The sequence below is a fragment of the Pristis pectinata genome, chromosome 15 (genome assembly GCF_009764475.1).
Source record: "Pristis pectinata isolate sPriPec2 chromosome 15, sPriPec2.1.pri, whole genome shotgun sequence".
Lineage (NCBI taxonomy): Eukaryota > Metazoa > Chordata > Chondrichthyes > Rhinopristiformes > Pristidae > Pristis > Pristis pectinata.
In genome coordinates, this window is record NC_067419.1 from 19827136 (window position 1) to 19845967 (window position 18832).

Consider the following 18832-nt stretch of genomic DNA (forward strand, 5'->3'; position numbering starts at 1 on the left):
CAGGCAACTCATAATGGACTGTCTTTCATTGGCCCCAGATGCAGACTTCTTTTCCTCAAATCTTTTGCCAGCTTGGTACTTAGCTTGCAAAAGCAAACTGCTGGGGAAACTTGGTTGGTCAAACAGCATCTGTGGAGGCAAAGGTTTCAGGTCGAAAACCCTGTATCAGGACCCTGTGCTCTCTGTAGGCCCAGCAACAGGCTGAATGAATGAGGATAGAACAGATCGGTTATCTTCACGCATTTCGTCGATTCTCAAGTCCCTTATTTCTCTTTGACTTTCTCAGCTCCCCTGTTTTGTTTTTCCAATAGTTTATTTTCCATATTTGCTTTAGTATATTCAGAGTTAACCAGTTCAAATTTACCCAGTTTTTCTGGTCATCGGACAATTAATTAGACTATTCAATAACTGTCATAACTAATGCATACAAATTAGAACAAATAAAAATAAAAAATAACAAGGAGTGGGTAGAGCATTTGTTACATTTTCATATGCTGTTTCATTTAATTTTTTCACGAAGACCTGTCCCTCTGGTTTTTGGGAAAACTATAAAATGGCCAGCCAGTCCAGGCCTGGCTGGAGATACTGTACATAATCACAAAAGAAGTTTCAGGTAAACAGTGTTTTAAAGGTAACAGGGAGAGGGAGGAAGGAGAAGAAAACATATTCATAGGAGAGAGGTGGAAAATCATTGCAGAACAATTTTTCTCACTGTTATACAGTTGAAAATATTTTTTTTCCCTGGAGAGAGACATGACACTGACCATTTTGCAGTTATTTACATTGCTGTGAAAATTTGATTGGGCAGTTCCTATCGTGAACCATCCTTATGAACCCATCAGAATTTCCCAATGTAAGGCTGCTTTTGAAGTATTGCAGGGAATCTTAGACCATATTGTCCTGAACGCAGTTTTATAAAATAGCACTATACTGGGAGGCCTCTAATGTAACCTCCTTGGGGCCCTTCACCCCAACCCCCCAGTCCCCAGCCCTTTCCTTGAAAGGACCTCTCGATCTCAAGATCCTCCACACTTAATCCAGCATTCCATGGCACTGCCCCAACCCTGTGACCTCCCAATGGCATGCTACTGCCAACGTTCTGCCAACCTCCATTTTCCCCACTCCCTCAATCTCTCAATAAGTAATCAGCTGTCCAATCTTTTCTCTTCCAACCACTCATCAATTTAACAAAAAGCAATTAGCCACCCTCAGCCTCTAACCCAAGCCCCCTTCTGAATGACATTTAATCTGCTGGTTTGTCTTCCCAATCTAATATTTCAACACACAACCTGCTGAATTCTGTTGCCCTCGTCCCTCCCAAAATTGGGCCTGTGGATAAACTTCTGAGCCCACCCTCGAGGAAGGAGGACTGGGTGATCCAATTATGCCAGTAATTTATGCAGGTGTGATCTATCATGCACGACGCTTCAGACCTTGTGTGTAAATTCATGCATAGAAGCAGTCATAGGTGTTCACTATCTATGCCCTTCTAATCCACCCTGATGCATCAATAATCCTGAATGATAGAGAGAGAGACAATGCGAGGGTCTGAGTGGGAAAAAGATAGGGAATCAGAGCAGGAAATGAGGGGTCAAAGGAAGAGAGAGAGATCAGAGATCTGAGTGAGAGAGAGGGAGATATGGTGGGATCTGAAAGAGAGGGAGGGGAAATTTGTGAGGTGGGAGAAGTGGAAGAGTCAGAGATGGGGGTCTGAGAGAGAGGGGGACATATAAATTAGATATAGGGCAGTTCCATTATCCTCTATCTTTTTTCGGTCTTTCCATTCTCCCTTTCCATTCTGTTCCTCTCCGCTACCTCTTTCCTCCATCCTCTTTCCTTCTCCCATTTCCTATTCCCTGCTGTTTCCCCCTTCCCTCTCCTCCACTCCCTCTTGTGCAGTCCCTCTGCCCCTCCCTAACTCCATACTCATTTGCCCTCACACTCTCTTCTTCCCCACTTCTTCCTTCCTTAACTTTACCTCTCCACCTCCCACCTTTTGCTCTTTTCTCTAAGCCGCCTTCTTCTCCCCAACCACCTCCTCTAATCACACATCACTCTCTGTCTTCTGCATGTCAACCATCCCTTTTCTCCGTCCTCCACTCCTCGCTCTCATCCTCCTTCTCTCTTCATTTCCTCCTTTTTCTCCCATCCCTCCCTTTCACTCCTTCCTTCTTCTCCCCTTCTCTGTCCTCTCTTCCTGCCTACACCTTGCATCCTCCTCTTGTCATACCCTCTCTTATTTTCTCTCCCCTCCTGTAATTTTAACCCCCTCTCTAGATGCTCTCTCTTTTCTTCACGTTCTTCCCCCTCCTCACACTCCCCCCACGCTCCCCTATTACCCCAGCATTCTCCCCTTCTCCTTCTCTTCCACCCATTTAGCCGTCCCTGCCTGTCCCCCTTGTTCCATTACTTCTAACTGTCACTTGCCTATATTCTAATCATTTTCCACAGTTTCCTCCATTCGCTTGGGCATTTTCCAATGTCTTTATCCTGCTAAAAATGGCACAATATTAAGGTGTGATGTAATTTCAGTCAGTTTTAAAATCCAAGAAATAAGATGCCCATATCTGGATTAATACAATGTTTAACTGGAATGTAATTGGGATAGCGAATTCATCATGCAGGTTGAATGAGGATTTGATCTTCTGGAGGATTGGAGAAGTTAATGGGCTTTTGGTTGGTTTTGTTGTGTTGGCCATACATGGAGACAGAATTTGACAGATGCCAGTAAATAACTTATCACTCGCATGTTCATTCATTTGAGTTGCATGGTATTAAATTATGTAATAGAAGACTACGGATCAAGTGCTGGTACATAGGATTAGTCAAAATAGGTACTTGATTGTCAGCATGGACATGACGGGCTGAAAAGCCTGTTTCTGTGCTATATGACACATTGACTCTACAAGAAGTCTCTATTGAAAATCAAATAAACTGGGTGCAAGAGAAGAGCATGAAACTCTTGAGTCCACAACACCTTTCATGAAGATGATGACTTTTCACCCTTACCCAAATCTATACTCTTTGAAAAGAATGTGCAGTAAAGTTATCTGTGCCTCTTATTTTATGCTTGTGTATTTATATTTTTATTTTTTTTATTTAAAGGGTAAATTGTACAGCTGCACCGATGAATCCAAACAGAGGGAATTTGAATGCAGGTAAGCTTTTAGTGTGCACATGTGCCCAATAGCAAAATATCTAGCCAATCCATGTGTTAGAGGATGTGTTGTTTGAACCAAGGTTCTTGGCACCAAGTTTTCTCCTTAGAAGTGTAGATCAAAAGTTGAGTGCAAGGATCATCGCATTTAATTCGCACTTTTCCTAATTGTCCAGTGATTAAAATGAAATGAAAATCAAAAAAGACTGCAGCTGCTGAAATCTGAAACAGAAACATGCTGGAAATGTTCAGCATTCGGCAGGTCATGCAGCATCTGTAGAAAGAGAAAGGTAGTGTTAATCTTAATGATATACATACTAAAGGGAAAAGCCAGAGAAATTTGTTCTAACCAATTAGACTGTTTAATCTCCTCAGTGTGCTTTTTTACAGTTGTATAAGAAAAAATACATCTTATAGTTTGAATTTGGAGCATTGTTGACAGCAAAAGTCTAGATCTGTTTATATTGCAGTATCTTTGGTTAAGTACAGCACATTTTTATGGGGGGGGGGGTCTGTAAAATCTGTTTTAGCTGATATGACATTTTGTTTGGTAATATCGTGAGGAAAAAATTTGGTGATGTTTACCATTAGCTTTTATGAGTTTCCACAGATACAAAAATGACTGTTACTCATCAAGATCAATACATTTATCCTTGAAAATGTTGGCAGTTGTCAGTAGAGAAAGCAAATGTAGTTGTAGTTTTTCAACTAAGTTTCATTATTAGAAGATGGAAGGCAAGAATGCACATTTATTGAAAAGTTTCTTGGTACTTCAATACAAGAGCTGTCTCATTGTATGTCTTTTTAATTGATCCTTTTGGCTTTTCTCCCAAAACATTTCAAGACATACCTTAGACCATATTGCACCTTGTAGGGAATTGTAGGCACTAAACATTGCCAAAATTCCAATATGTGTTCCTCCAAAACATTTTAAAAATTGTTCATTTAAAATTTTTCAAAATCAAGAGAATATTATTCTTGATAATATTCTGGGATTGTGCTCCCCAGTTCTGGTTCTCCACCCAATGTAGAATACTTTTATGACTTTGATATTTGAAAAGAAATTTGTGATGAAAACTTTATTGTGCTCTACTTGCTCTGTCTGAATTATTTCACTCAATTCCAAGTCAATGTTGTTTATGATATTTTTCAGTAACAAACCAGTTTATTCTCTGGGGTAGAAGAGGGGAAATGGAAAATAAACTTAACATTTCAAAGTGAAATCTATTTGACATTTTGTGTGGAAAATAAATCTTTGGGCTTTTGATGCCAACAGTAGAGGCTATCTGCTTTCGCAAGTTCAAGTTTATTGTCATTGCCATGAAAGTTAGCTTTTTTTCAGCAGCAGCACACTTTAAAAACACTTCAACAGCATGACAAACATGAATCACATGAACTTGAGTTAACATAAATTATACATAACTTACACAACAAAATAAACAAAAATAAACATAATGTCATCAGTTGAAGTTGAGGGAAATATAGTTTGAGGTAGAATTAGGGTTTTTCAGGTCAGTTCCAGAACCTGATGGCAATGGGGAAGAAGCTGTTGTTGACCTTGAAGTGTGGGTCTTCAGGCTCCTGTACCTCCTGCTTGATGACAGCAATAAGAAGAGAGCATGGTACAGATAGTAGGGGTCCTTAATGATGGATGCCACCTTCTTGAGACCTCACCTCTTGTATATATCCTCACTGTGGGGGGTGGAGTTGTACCCATGATGGAACTGGCTGAGTCCAATTCTCTTTGTAGCCCCTTGTGTTCCTGTACATTGGAGTTCCCATACCAGGCCGTGACGCAACCAGTCAGAATGCTCCTTCTGCAGTGCAATAAAGCCAGTAGCGAAAACCAATGAATCCTAGTCACCTGATTATCTGTAGCCATTCCAATTATCTAAAATGTACTTAAAATATACAGTATTATCAGCAGAGAACATTGTGAAAGAATAACGATGAACAGTAATCTTGCAGAGAGTTTGCATGGCATTTCCATTTTTTATTGGTGGGTTTGACCAAGCAACATCCATAGTACCTCTGAAAGCATTAATACTGTGATTGGGATGCACCTGAAAAGTGTTTTAGTTTGTTCTTGGGATGTGGGAAACATTGGCACTTTTTATTGCTCACTCTCTACTCAAGGAGTTTTATGTGGGAATGAAAGCAACCATCCAGTATGAGAATGAAACATCATTCCATTGTTACTGGCATGGAGTAAGGCTGCATCTTGGTGCTACAGGCCTTAAGGATGTTTTTCAAAATGATGAATGTAGTATAGTAATTGGATGGAAGATGGGTGGCCACCTTGTTCCAAAATCCAACAACTTCTGAATAAAAGACATGTCATCCAAATGAGGGAATTTTCTTTCCAGATGATGCTGTATTCACCACTATCTCAACTTATGAATTGCAAATCAAGATGAGCAAGTTCTCGGGTGCATACACCAAGAAATAAAATCAAGAAAATGTTTGTTATTTAACAGGATACCAGCTTTTAATACATTCTACATCAATAAAGAAGCTCTGGATAATATGAATCACCTCAGTTGTTCTGGTTCAACTCTTACCAGCTCACTTACTCTTGGTAGACAACATGATGTGAAAAACAGCAAAGCCCCTGTCACCTTTAGCAAACTTCCCTGACACAAGAAGTTGCCAATCCTGAGCACAAAAGCTGTCCTTCTATCTGGGTTATGTCCTGGGTCATGTATTCCCAGTTAGGGCAGAAGACAAACAATTTCTATCTTTTGCTATCTCAAAAACCTTTTGGAATCACTTGGGACAAGAATCACCAAAAACAAGATGCTTGAGAGAATCTGCCAATGGATGTTATGTTTCATTGGTTGGTATATGTGGATGCTTCAAGATTGACTGCCAAAGGCTGTACTCTTTGCCTAACTCAATAATTGTCAGTGACATATAAAAAGATCAAATTCACCATGGAGAACCACAAGCACGTTCAGGCTACAGCTTGCCTGTGAGACTGGAAACAGAGTTTGCACGAACCTCCACTGGGAAACTTGCCCTTCATGCATTAGCTTCTTCACCCATAAAAATACCAAGCAGCGTTGACAGATTGAATCTGGTGTATTACTTTTCATATTCAAGATGGGGAAAACTTTATATTTCCAGTAAGACATTGTAAAATACCTTCAAGATGTACACTCAATTATAGCCTGCCTGATATATCTAGCCATGGTTATTAACTTGGGCAGGTACAAATGATACCAAATATTCCAAGTATTACAACATAGGCATCTACTCGAACATCTGGAAAATTGCCCAAGTAGGCCCCGTTCACAAAAAGGACAAATTAAATCCAGCTAACCACCACCTAGTTAATCTACTCTCAATCATCAGTAATGGAAGTCATCTTAGACAATGGCACTTAATAGAGGCACTTGCATAATCTACTCATCAAAGGGTTCTGCCAGGATCACTCTGCTCTAGACCTCATCAAAACTTTGGTCCAAAAATGGAACAAAGATCTGAATTTGAGAGTGACTGCCCTTGACATTAAGGCATCTTTAGATCAAGGGTGGCATCAAAGCATCCCGGTAGAATTGAAGCCATTTGGCATCAAAGGTAAAACATTCCAATGGCTGCAGTCATATCTCACACAAAGGAACTTAGTTATGATTGTCAAAGATCAATAATCCCAACCTTAGCACATCACTGCAGCAATTCTTGGGTATCCTAACCTGAATCATCTTCAGCTGCTTCATCAATGACCTTCCTTCCTTCATAATGTCTGAAGTGAAAGTATTTGCTTATGATTGCACAATATTCACTTCCATTTGCAACTCCTCAATAAATGAAGCAATCCATGTCTCATTGCCCCAAGACCTAGTGCAGCATGATTTGATAAGTGGCAAGTAATAATCGTGCAACAAAATTGCCAGGCAAAAACCATCTCCAACAAGAGAGAATCTAACCACCCACCCTTGATATTCAATAGCATTATCATTCCCCACTAACAGTATCCTGAAGGTCATCATTGACCAGAAAGTCAACCGGACCAGCCATACAAATACCATGACACTATTGCAAGCCAAAGGCTTGATATCTTGTAGTATATGACTCACCTCCTGACATCTCAAAGCCCTTCCACCATATGCAAAGCACAAATCAGGAAAATGATAAAAGGCTTTGTGTTTGGCTGGATGAGTGCAATGCAAGCAATTCTCAAGAAGCCCAACATCATCCAGGACAAAACAGCCTGCTTGATGGGCATCTTACCAACACCCTGAACATTCATTCCCTCCAGCATAGACCAAAATGGCTGTATTGCATGCCATATACAAAATGCTTTGCAGATACTCACCCAAGCTATTCCCAAGAGCACTGCCCAAACCCTGGATCTCTATCACCAAGAAGGACAAGAGCATCACCACCTGCAGGTTCCCTTTCATCCTAACTTGGAAATATGTTGCCCATCCTTCATTGTTGTTAAATTCTGGAACTCTTTACCCAAAATCAACAAGTACCTTCATGAGAAGGACTGCAGCAGTTCAAGATGGCAGCTCACCACATTCTTCTCAAGGACAATAAGGAATGGGCAATAATTGTTGGCCTTGCTGACAATGCCCAAATACCAAAAATTAATATAAAAGAAATTCCCAAGGTCCTTTCCTGAATGGGTCAAATGTTCTTTTTGCCATATAAAACAAGCAGTGATGAAGTGGGATTATTTCTGAATTAGAAATGTTAACCTCTGTCCAGGAAATGCTGTGAGAAGGCAAGCATAAATAAAAATGGGTGCTTTTCCCAGAGGATAATTGCTGGTCACTGGTTTAAATTGGACTGCTGTCATGCTCTATTTTCAGTGAGATTTCTTTCTAATATCTTTAGGAAAAAGTATAAAGCATTTTATCCTTCAGTCATTGAATTCTTAGTAACTGTCTGCTGCTGAACCAAGTACTCCAATATACTGAGTTTTAGAGTTTCATGTATGTATTTGCATATACATGAACTAGACTGTTTTGTTTATGAACCTATTAAAGTTCTGGGAAAACAGTGTAAACTGATATCTGAGTCCTGCTAATACAGTGACTAGAGAAACACAGACATTCATGTTCTCCATTTCCTCGTCACCCATCTATAATTGCTTAACTGAGAGAACAGCCAGAAGACTAGCTCCTATATTTCTCATAACACTACTTTTTACCAAGCCCATCAGAACTTTTTTTTAAAATCAGTCAACTAACAACTTGTTTTTAAAATTTATGCCATAATCTGGCTTCCGCTTAAACCACGAAGGATCAAAATGCATTATGTGTGACCTATATGTTTCATTTTCCGCAAACTTGAATTAACAACCTGTAATAGGAATGTTCACTTCAAACCATTGTTAGAATTTGTTCCAACTTTGTAAAACAAGAAGAAATACAATTATACGTGCATTGACTACGAGGTCAGACAAGAAAAAAATTCAGTTTAGTTGCACCAGACACTATTTGATATTACGGCAGATCAGTTAGCTTTTCATTTGTTGTAGATTTGAAATGACATCACGTCATTTACTCATTTATTTTGAGAATATTAATGCTAGAAATATAATGTCATGAATTTGACAGTGGAAGCTGCAGTCAATTTATACTCATTGCTTTCATTCTTAAAAGAATGCTGGTTTTGTTTCCACACTGATATGAAGTTGGACTTGAAACTCATTAACTAGATAAATTAGGTTAGAAATAGCATTGGGTGAAAGTCTGAACTGAACTAAATATTTGATTTTTTTAAAAAAATAATTTATGGAATTTATGGCTGGAAGATAGATACAGGTAAGGAATTCACAGCTCACTGGTTCCACTAATTACCTTCTTTATTTTTCTGATTCCAGCATATGCAGCCTTCTGCGTTCTAGATATCATCCAATCTCTATGTAAAAAAAAATAAATACCCCTCAGTTTGCCCCTAAAAATCCTTCCTCTCACCTTAAATCTATCCTGTCTTGTTTTTCATCCTTCTACCATGGGAAAAAGATTTTAACTATCTACACTATCTACACCTCCCATATTCTTATTCTTCTATCAGGTCACCGCTTAGCCTCTCTCACTCCAGGGAAAACAAGCCCAGCCTATCCAATCTCTCCCCATAACTAAAGTCTTCCAATCCAGTCAACATCGTGGTGAATCTCCACTGCACTCTCTCCAGCGCAATTACATCCTTCTTTTACTGTGGTGACCAGAACTGCATACAGTGCTCTAAGTGCAACCTAAGCAGTGTTTTATCAAGTTGCAAAATAATGTTCCAACTCTAATATTCTATGTCCCGACCTTTGAAGGCAAGCACATCATATGCCTTCTCCACCATTCTATAGATCTGTTTTGTCACTTTCAGGAAACTATGGACTTGAATCCTTGGGTCTCTCTGTTTATCAATATTCCTTAGTGCCCAACCAATTACTGAGTAATGTTCTACCCCTATTTGACTTCCAAAAATGCTTCACCTATTTTAAAACAGTTTTAAAAACTAAAACTGAAGCAAAAACTGGTTTGGGCTTTGCCAACATTAAAGTTGCTTCATCACACAGGGAATTATGGATATTTTATGGCTATGAAAGTGATCAGGCTTAGTAAATATCATGAAAAATATTTTATATGAAGTAATAATGAACATTATAATCAGCCTAATCTAGTCTACAGACTTTCCCCTGAGAACTCGCCACAGGCTGATCTCTCTATAAGTCAGAAATGTCTGTTTTCTTTTGTAACCCATACCATATTGCTCTACATACACTTTGATTCTTTCATTTCACTAAATAATCACCCCAACACTACCCGTAATTAAATTACTGGAATATATACTGTATCCAGTCATTAATGAATACCAAAAAACATTTCATTATTATTATTACTGTCTTGAAAAATACTTTAAAACGTGTGGAAGAATTTGCATAAAGTCAGATTTCTGTAAGTTATGTCATCAATAACCCAGAGAGCCTTTGTATGTGCTTCAAGAGTGTTCCCATAAGCTTTTAGGTTTCATATCAGGGCTTATTGTGAACTTAGTTAATGATTGATTACAATTGTATTGAATGTGAAGACAAGTTTCCAGAACTATAGAATTTACTGCCTAACTCTGAATGTCTCTTTAAAATATAAAAAGATCCAGCTTCCCCAACCACTTGGCTAATGTTAATTATGAAATATCACTTATCCTGTCTCATTCCATTTAAAAGTATGGAATAATACAAGCATAGTCTAAACAATATTTCACATTTCCATTGGATTTTTTTTCAGGATGTGGGTATCACTAGCAATGATAACATTTATTGCCCATCCTTAATTGCCCTTGAGAAGGTGGTGGTGAACCACTTTCTTTAACCACTGCATCCTTTTGAATGAAGATGCTTGTCGCAGGAAATTCCAGGATTTAGATCCAACTATGTTGAATGAACAGTGGTATATTTCCAAATCAGAACAGTATGTGACTTGGAGAAGCTGAAGTTCATGGTGTTCCCAAGCACCTGTTCTTGGAACATGTTTATTCAAATCAATACATCTACTATATTTTATAGCATTTTGCATAATTAGACCTGTCAAATATTCTGTAAATTACTTAAAAGTTATACATTTGGATGAAAGTTGCCAAATACCGTCATCAATAGTGGATAGGGCATGTAAATCTTATGATCAAAAATCTAAGTGGAGAAATTCAGTTCCTGCTCACAACAGACAGACTGTCAGCAGATTGACTGCTCTGTCTAGAAGTATGTGTCAGTATGAGGCCTTATTTGAATGCTGCCAGCAAACTGCAGGTCTGAACTGGGTGTCTAGCAGCAGTTTTTACATTGTGGTCCCTGAAAAGAGGTTAAGCAAACTGGGCCTATACTCTCTGGAGTCTGGAAGAATGAGAGTTGACCTCATTGGAACATACAAAATTCTTATGGGGCTAGACGAGGTAGATGCAGAGTTGATGTTTCTCCCTGCTTTGGGTGTCTCAAGATAATCGGTGTACTGTTTAAGGCTGCGATCAGAAGAATTTTCTTCATGCAAACTATAATGAGTCTTTGGAATTCTTTGCTCAAAGGAGCCGTAGAACCTCAGTTGCTGATTACATTCAAGACAGAGATTGATAGATATTTGGATATTAAGTGAATCGGGGATATGGGGTTAGTACAGGCAAGTGGCGCTGGGGTATAAGATCATGTAAAAGATCACCCATGATCTTATTGATTGGTAGAGCAGGGCCACTCCAGTTTCTATTTCATATGTTTTATTTTATTCTTATATTCATCCTTAGGTCTCCTCCCACCAACCTCTGCCACACTCTCCAGCCTGAACCAGTTTACCCCTGGTCTGAGCACCCCCTCCCCACTGCCGTCCATGATCTCCCATGAGGCCAGGCCTGATCCTAAACCTGATCTTTTCAATACCAAGTGCCAGTCTTCCTCAGATTCCTCGCAAGAACCAAGTGCTGATCTTCCTATGATCCTTCCAAAATGGCAACTGCTTGTCTTTCTTGGTGTCTCCGTGATCTATCTACCAGTATCCCACTCCTGAAGTCACTACCCTGCCAGTCTTTTCCTTTCACCCTGATCACATCACCAGCTGCCAGTTTTCCACTCTCAAATTTTTTTATATTCCACCAACCTATAGTTCATTTTATACTTATCTCAGTCTCTGTCTTTTAGGAATATTTTATATTCCTTCCAAGCCCAGGATCAGGAAAGAAATACTGGGCTTCATCATTTTGAAAATGTGCATTATCAGGTGTGCTTTCCGTGGAGAGCCAATCACAGCAATGATCAAAGCCACTCAGTTTCTGCACCCATTGTAGTATACCCTTCATGCTGCATAAGAATTTCTAGATGTGTATGCCTTAGATTAAGAATTAAGAAAAAAGGTCACTCTGTGTGTTGGTCATTGATGAGCATAATGATACATTGTGATGAGAATGAGCTTCTAATAAAGATTACATTCCTTCTAGTTTCAGATGAAATGTCAAAATGGGCCATAACATATCTTTGAGAACAGGAAAAAAATGAACATTAGCAGTCAAGTACCATTTGCAGTATCCTTCATCACTGATAGTAATATTGATAGTAATGTTTTTGCAACCACCTGCTAGCCAAAACATTATTCCTTGCTGACTGCTCCATGGCTTTCTTGCCAGCAGAGAGCTCTTTGGATGCTTGAATATTGAACTCTCTCACAGCGAATGGAAATATTAAATATTCCTACATATAGGCGAAGATTTCCATGTCTCTAAGCACTTATTTAAGTCAAGTAGGTTTACAGAATACTTGCGGGGAAAAAAACTTGTAAGCAGTTAGTGAATTTGGTGAATCTTAAAGTGAATTCATACTTAACATGATACCAAATCTACATGATGTAAGATTCTGTTTTCCATGGAAGCTGCTTTTTGTTTTGCTCTAGAATCAGTTTTGAATTGTGATTTTAATGACTCTGATGTTGGTGCAAATCGAAAATCTATTTGTATTAACATAAATCTACAATATGAAAGTGACCTATGAGGCTTCAGCTATTAGAACTTGAAGGTAAAAATGGAAACGCCTGTAAATTCATTTTTATTCTGCTACACTATTTTAGTTATCATGAGATCAATTGAAACTAATGAGCAAGTGGGCTCAGAAATGGCCTGAGTGCAAATTACATATCTGGTCTTACACTTACTGCAAGGTGCAGGAACAGAGGAAATCCCATAACAGGTGGGATTGAAAAGATTTTACACATTGGAGATGTAATTTATAAGTTTTGGAAATTTATGATCATATTTATTTTCTATTGGCAGAGGCCAGTATATTTTGTACAAAGATGGGAATGTAAATCAGCCTATGATAAAAGATCGAGAATGGAAGAATAGTGCATTTAACTTTGATAGTGTTCCCTCTGCTATGATGGCCCTGTTCACTGTCTCTACTTTTGAAGGATGGCCACAGTAAGTACCATAATGTCTGCATATCCTTGCAAAAAATCTAGTGACTAATTACTCTAAGTGATTGTTATTTATTCTTTATTCCACATGATGAAGAAATAGTTTGACATAATCATTAATGTTGAAGATAATGATGAGTATGTTGTCCATGTAGTGACGATAACTGTCACTTACATACAGAGTTCATAGAAGATGCCAAACAGCCTATCAGACCTATAAACAAAAAAATCATTATATGTTGCAGTTGTACATAAAACCAAAATGTTTGACATCAGGGACTGGATTGTAAGTAAATCTAAGTAGTGAGAAACTGATAGATTGTATCAGGACACTTTTTATATTGTTTTATTTTTCTTTTGAAATGAAAGGGAATGTCTGAAAGAAATAACAAATGACCCCACATTGTGGTGCATTTAGTAGAATTGCTACCTCACGGCTCCATTGACCCAGGTTTAATCCCGATTTCCAACAGTGACAGTATGGAATGTGTACTTTCTCTCTGTGACTCGTTATCCCCCAGGTGCTCAATTTCCTTCCACAGCCCAAAGATATGTGGGTTGATAGGTTAACTAGTCAGTGTAAATTGCTTCTGGTGTGCAGGTCAATGGTAGAATCTGGGCTGAGTTGATGGGAATTTGGGGAATGAGGTTGCACTATGAGCTGGCACTATCTTGATGGACTAAAACAGTCTCCTTCTGTGCCGTGAGAAAATATGAAATATGTTATCTGCTCCATTGCAGAACTATTCTATTAAATTTTGTTTTAATAATTTCTTTTGGATCCAAAGATGAGTGACAAATTGGATCCAAAATTGGCTCAGTGGCAGGAAACAAAGGATAATGGCTGTTTTGTGACTGGAGGACTATTACCAGCAGGTTTCTATAGAGCTCAGTGTTTGGTCCCTTGTCTTTTGTAATGATGTTGATGGTTTAGATTAGAATGTGTGCAGCTTGGTAAGTAATTTTGGGGTTGATATAAAAATTGGCTATGTGGCAAACTGAGGACAAAAGCTGTAGAGTGCAGTAAGATATGTAAACTGGGCATAAGTATGGTAGAACATTACAGCACAGTACAAACCCTTTGGCCCACGATGTTGTGCTGACAATTTATCCTGCTCGAACATCTAACTAACTCTTCCCTCCCACATAGCCCTCCATTGTTCTATCATTCATGTGGCTATCTAAGAGTCTCTTAAATGTCCCTAATGTATCTGCCCCCACAACCTCTGCCGGCAGTGCATTCTACGCACCCATCACTCTATGTAAAAAACTTACCTCTGACATCCCCCCCATACCTTCCTCCAATCACCTTAAAATTATGTCCCCTTGTGTTAGCCATTTTCACCCTGGGAAAAAGTCTCTGACTGTCCACTCGATCTATGCCTCTTATCGTCTTGTACACCTCTATCAAGTTACATCTCATCCTCTCCAAAGAGAAAAACCCTAGCTCACTCAACCTATCCTATCCTCATAAGACACGCTCTCCAATCCAGGCAGCATCCTGGTAAATCTCATCTGCACCCTCTCTAAAGCTTCCACATTCCTGAGGCGACCAGAACTGAACACAATACTCCAAATGTGGTCTAACCAGAGTTCTATAGAACTGCAACATTACCTGGTGGCTCTTGAACTCAATACCCCGACTAATGAAGCCCAACACACCATATGCCTTCTTAACAACCCTTCTTAATCCAGAGGAGTGTGAAGTAATGCATTTGGAGAGTGGCAACAAGGTCAAAGAAGGTGAATGGGATGCTTTCTTCCATAAGTTAAGGCTTAGCATGTAAAAGCAGGGAAGTTATGCGAGAACTGTATAGTTTGACCACAGTTAGAGTACAATGTACAGATCTTGTCATCATACAACAGAAAGGATGGATTGCACTGGAGAAAGCTTCGGAGAAATTTGCCAAAACTGGAACATTATAGTTATAAAGAAAGATTGGATAGGCTGAGTGTTTTGTTTGGAAAATGTAATTAAGGCGTATAAAATAATGATGGGTCTTGATAGAGTAAATAAGAAGGAATTATTTATCAAAGCTGAGGGATCAAAAGTCTCAGGTGTAGCATTGTAATGATTGGCAGAAGGATTAGAGAGGAGATGAAGAGAAACATTTCACCCAGAGGTTATTGGGGTTTGGAATTAATGCCTGAAGTGATGATGGAGGCAGAAAGCCTCATTGCATTTAAAAAGTACTTGCGTGTGTACTTGAAGAACCTTGGCCTACAGGGCTTCAAAACAAGTGCTGGAAGGTGACATTATGCAAGATAAATCTTTATCAACTGCCATCATGGGTTGAACAGCCACCTTCTGTATTGTAAATATTAAAGTAAATGGTTTAGGACCCCATCCCTGTGTCACTAGTTACAGTTTGACAAGCAGAAATTTTTCTGCTTATGGCACTAAATGGACTATGTGCCCTTCACTTCTTAGAACTTTCCATTTGACAACTTTTTGGAATCCCAACACACCTCATCTACCAATGATCCAGCATTTCAGTTGCTTCCTCATAGATCTCTAGAAACTTAACAAGTTGTTTTCCCTTTCAAAATCCGATCACTCTGCCTAATCATGGTATGATTTTCTAAGTGTCCTACTCACATTTCCATAATAATAATTTCCAGTATTTGTCCAATAAGTTTAAAAGAGTGCCGTGAGTACACCAGACCAGCTGTGTAGTGAGATTTCAAGGCAGGAGGCGGAGCAGAGCATTGCAGCAGCAGGATTGACTAATTGGGAGACCAAGCAGCCAATTAAAGTGAGGCAGGTTACAGCAGAGCAGCTATTGTTGGCATGGGGGGCTTTGGCAAGAAGAAGCTGAGTAAGAGGCCCAAATAAGAGTGGGTAAGGTTCTTTTAACTTCCCTTTTGTAAACTGTTTGTTAAGATAGGTTGCTTGGAAGGCGTGTAATTGTAATTTAAGCAATGTTAATCAGATAACAACAACAAAGTATTTAGGTATATTAAAAAAAATTGTAACTAATTAAAGATGCAGGGCCAGGTGATGTGTTGTAGCTGTATGCTGTGGGAGCAGGTGGACCCCATTGTGGTTCCTGGTGACCTCATCTGTAGCAAGTATTGGTTGCTTGAGGAACTCCAGCTTAAACTTGATGAGCCGGAATCTGAGCTTCAAGCACTGTGACACATGAGGGATAGGGAGAGTTACCTGGGCATTGTGTTTTAGGAGGCAGTCACACCCCTAAGATTAACTATATCAAATTCGGTCAATGATCAAGAGCAGTAGGTTGTGACTGTGAGTGAAGCAGGTAGAGGTAGAAGCAATAGACTACTTTCTAATTGTGGAGAAGATTCTGAAATCAGAGGTACAAAGGGACTTGGGAGTCCTAGTTCAGGATTCCCTTAAGGTTAACTTGCAGGTTGGGTTGGTGGTAAAGAAGGCAAATGCAATATTAGCATTCATTTCAAGAGGTTTAGAATATAAAAGAAAGGATGTACTGCTGAGGCTTTATGAGGCATTGGTCACACCGCATTTGGAATAGTGTGAACAATTTTGGGCCCCATATCTAAAGAAGATGTGCTGGCCCTGGAGATGGTCCAGAGGAAGTTCACAAGAATGATCCCAGGAATTAAAAGCTTAATGTATGAGGAGTGTTTGATGGCTCTGGGCATGTACTTGATGGAGTTCAGAAGGATGAGGGAGGATCTCATTGAAACCTACTGATAGAATGGACGAAGAGGGGATGTTTCTCATTGAAACCTTGATAGAATGGACGAAGAGGGGATGTTTCTATTGGAAAGAAAGTCTAAGAGCCAAGGGCACAGCCTCAGAGTAAAGGAATGATCCTTTAGAATTGAGATGAGGAGGAATTTCTTCAGCCAGATGATGGTGAATCTGTGGAATTCGTTGCCAAGAGGTAGTGGAGGCCAAGTCATTGGGTATATTTAAAGCAAAGGTTGATAGGTTCTTAATTAATAAGGACATCAAAGGTTACGGGGAGAAGGCAGGAGAATGGGGTTGAGAAGGAAAAATAGATCAGCCATGATCGAATGGCGGAGCAGACACAATGGACCAAATGGTCTAATTCTGCTCCTATGGTCTTATGATCGAATAACAAATCTTAGGCTAATTGAACTGTAGTTTTCTTTGTATTTTTTCAATCCATTGGGATATATCCAAAATCTAGGGCAATTTGGAAGATCACACAATGCATTCACTTTATAAGCAGACACATCCTTTATAAATCTGGGATGCAAGCCATCAAGTTCAGGAGACCTACCAGACGTTTTCCCCATTACAGGGTTCTCCTCCCACTGTTATTGATGGAGCCCTTACCAGCATCTCCTCTATTTCCCACACCTCTGCTCTAACTCCACCTGCCACCAGACAGTACAGGGATAGGGTTCCTCTGGTCCTCATCTATCACCCCAGCAGCTATGCATCCAGCACTTTTCACAACTTCCAGCAGCTACGTGATCCCACCACCAGTCACATCTTCCCCTCCCCTCCCTTTTCTGCTTTCTGCAGGGATCACTCTCTCTGTGACTCCCTGGTCTGCTCATCCCTCCCCACCCATCCCTCTCCTTCCCCAGGCACTTTCCCCTGTAACCTTTGGAGGTGTAACACCTATCCCTATATTTCCTCCCTCACCACCATTCAGGGCCCTAAACAGCCCTTTCAGGTGAGGCATAGATTCATATGCAGATCCTCTGGCATTGTTTATTCCATCTGATGCTCCTGATGTGGCCTCCTCTGCACTGGGGAGACCATGCATAAGCTAGGCGGCTGCTTTGCCAAGCACCTGCGCTCAAGTCACCATCTGGAGCTCCCGATTGCTCACCATTTTAATTCTCCTCCCCATTCCCACATCCTCGGCCTCCTCCACTGCCATGGTAAGACTAAACATAAACTAGAGAAAAGCACCTCTAGTCCACCTGGATAGTCTACAATTTGACGGCTTAAACAGTGAATTCTCCAGTTTCAGGTAAACTGTTCATCCTCTGTTCCTTTTCTCTCTCCTCCCGATCTACCCAATTCTTCGTACATTCACCCCAGCCCCATCATCCTTTCTTACCTCTCCTCCATCTGCCCATCAATCTTGCACTCCATCCACTGGTTTCCCTCTCCCACTGTTCCCACCTGCCTTCCATATACCCCCACTTGGTTCCATGCTTCAGCTTCCTCTCCTGTCAGATTCCAGCATCTTCAGCCCTTCGCCTCCACTTTTCGCCTCCCAGCTGCTGTTGCCTTTCCTCACCTGAATCCATCTATTGCTTACCAGTTCTTGCTCTACCCCTTCCCTTCACCTCTTTATACTGGCTATCTCCCTTCTATCTTTCAGCCCAGATGAAGGGTCTTGATCTAAAATGTCTTCTGTCCCTTTCCTTCCACAGATGCTTCTGACCTGTGAATTTCTCTAGCAACTTGTTTTTTGCTCCAGGTTCCAGCATCTGCAGTGTCTTGTGTCTCCATTGTTCCTATTAATTTGTCTATTAATTGTTGTCCCTACTGATAGAGATTATGTTAAGCTCTTCATTCCTTTTTGCAGCAATTTCCACTATTTAAGAAAAGAGGGAAAGAGAAAACAAATATAAACCAGTTAGATATATCAGTAGTTGGGAAAATGCTGTAAGTATTAAGAAAGTGGTAATTGTACTCTTAGGAAATAATAATATTGGACAAAGTCAACTGAGATTAATGAAAGGAAAATCCATTGGAATTTTTGAGGTTATAACTAGTAGATTGGATAATAGTGAACAAATTGATGAGTATCCAAATTTTCAGAAGCCCTAAGATAGGTGCCATGCAGGAAATTGTTAAACA

General features: G+C 39.8%; 1 protein-coding gene across 3 annotated transcripts in view; it reads left to right on the forward strand.

Annotated features, from left to right (window-relative positions):
* cacna1c (calcium channel, voltage-dependent, L type, alpha 1C subunit) overlaps positions 1 to 18832 on the forward strand; it is a 550322-nt gene that overhangs the window by 374630 nt on the left and 156860 nt on the right. For all 3 annotated transcript variants that reach the window (XM_052030488.1, XM_052030489.1, XM_052030490.1), the window contains 2 exons: positions 3106 to 3158; positions 12911 to 13057. In XM_052030488.1, the coding sequence (XP_051886448.1) occupies positions 3106 to 3158; positions 12911 to 13057 (200 nt within the window). The remainder of the gene's footprint in view (positions 1 to 3105; positions 3159 to 12910; positions 13058 to 18832) is intronic.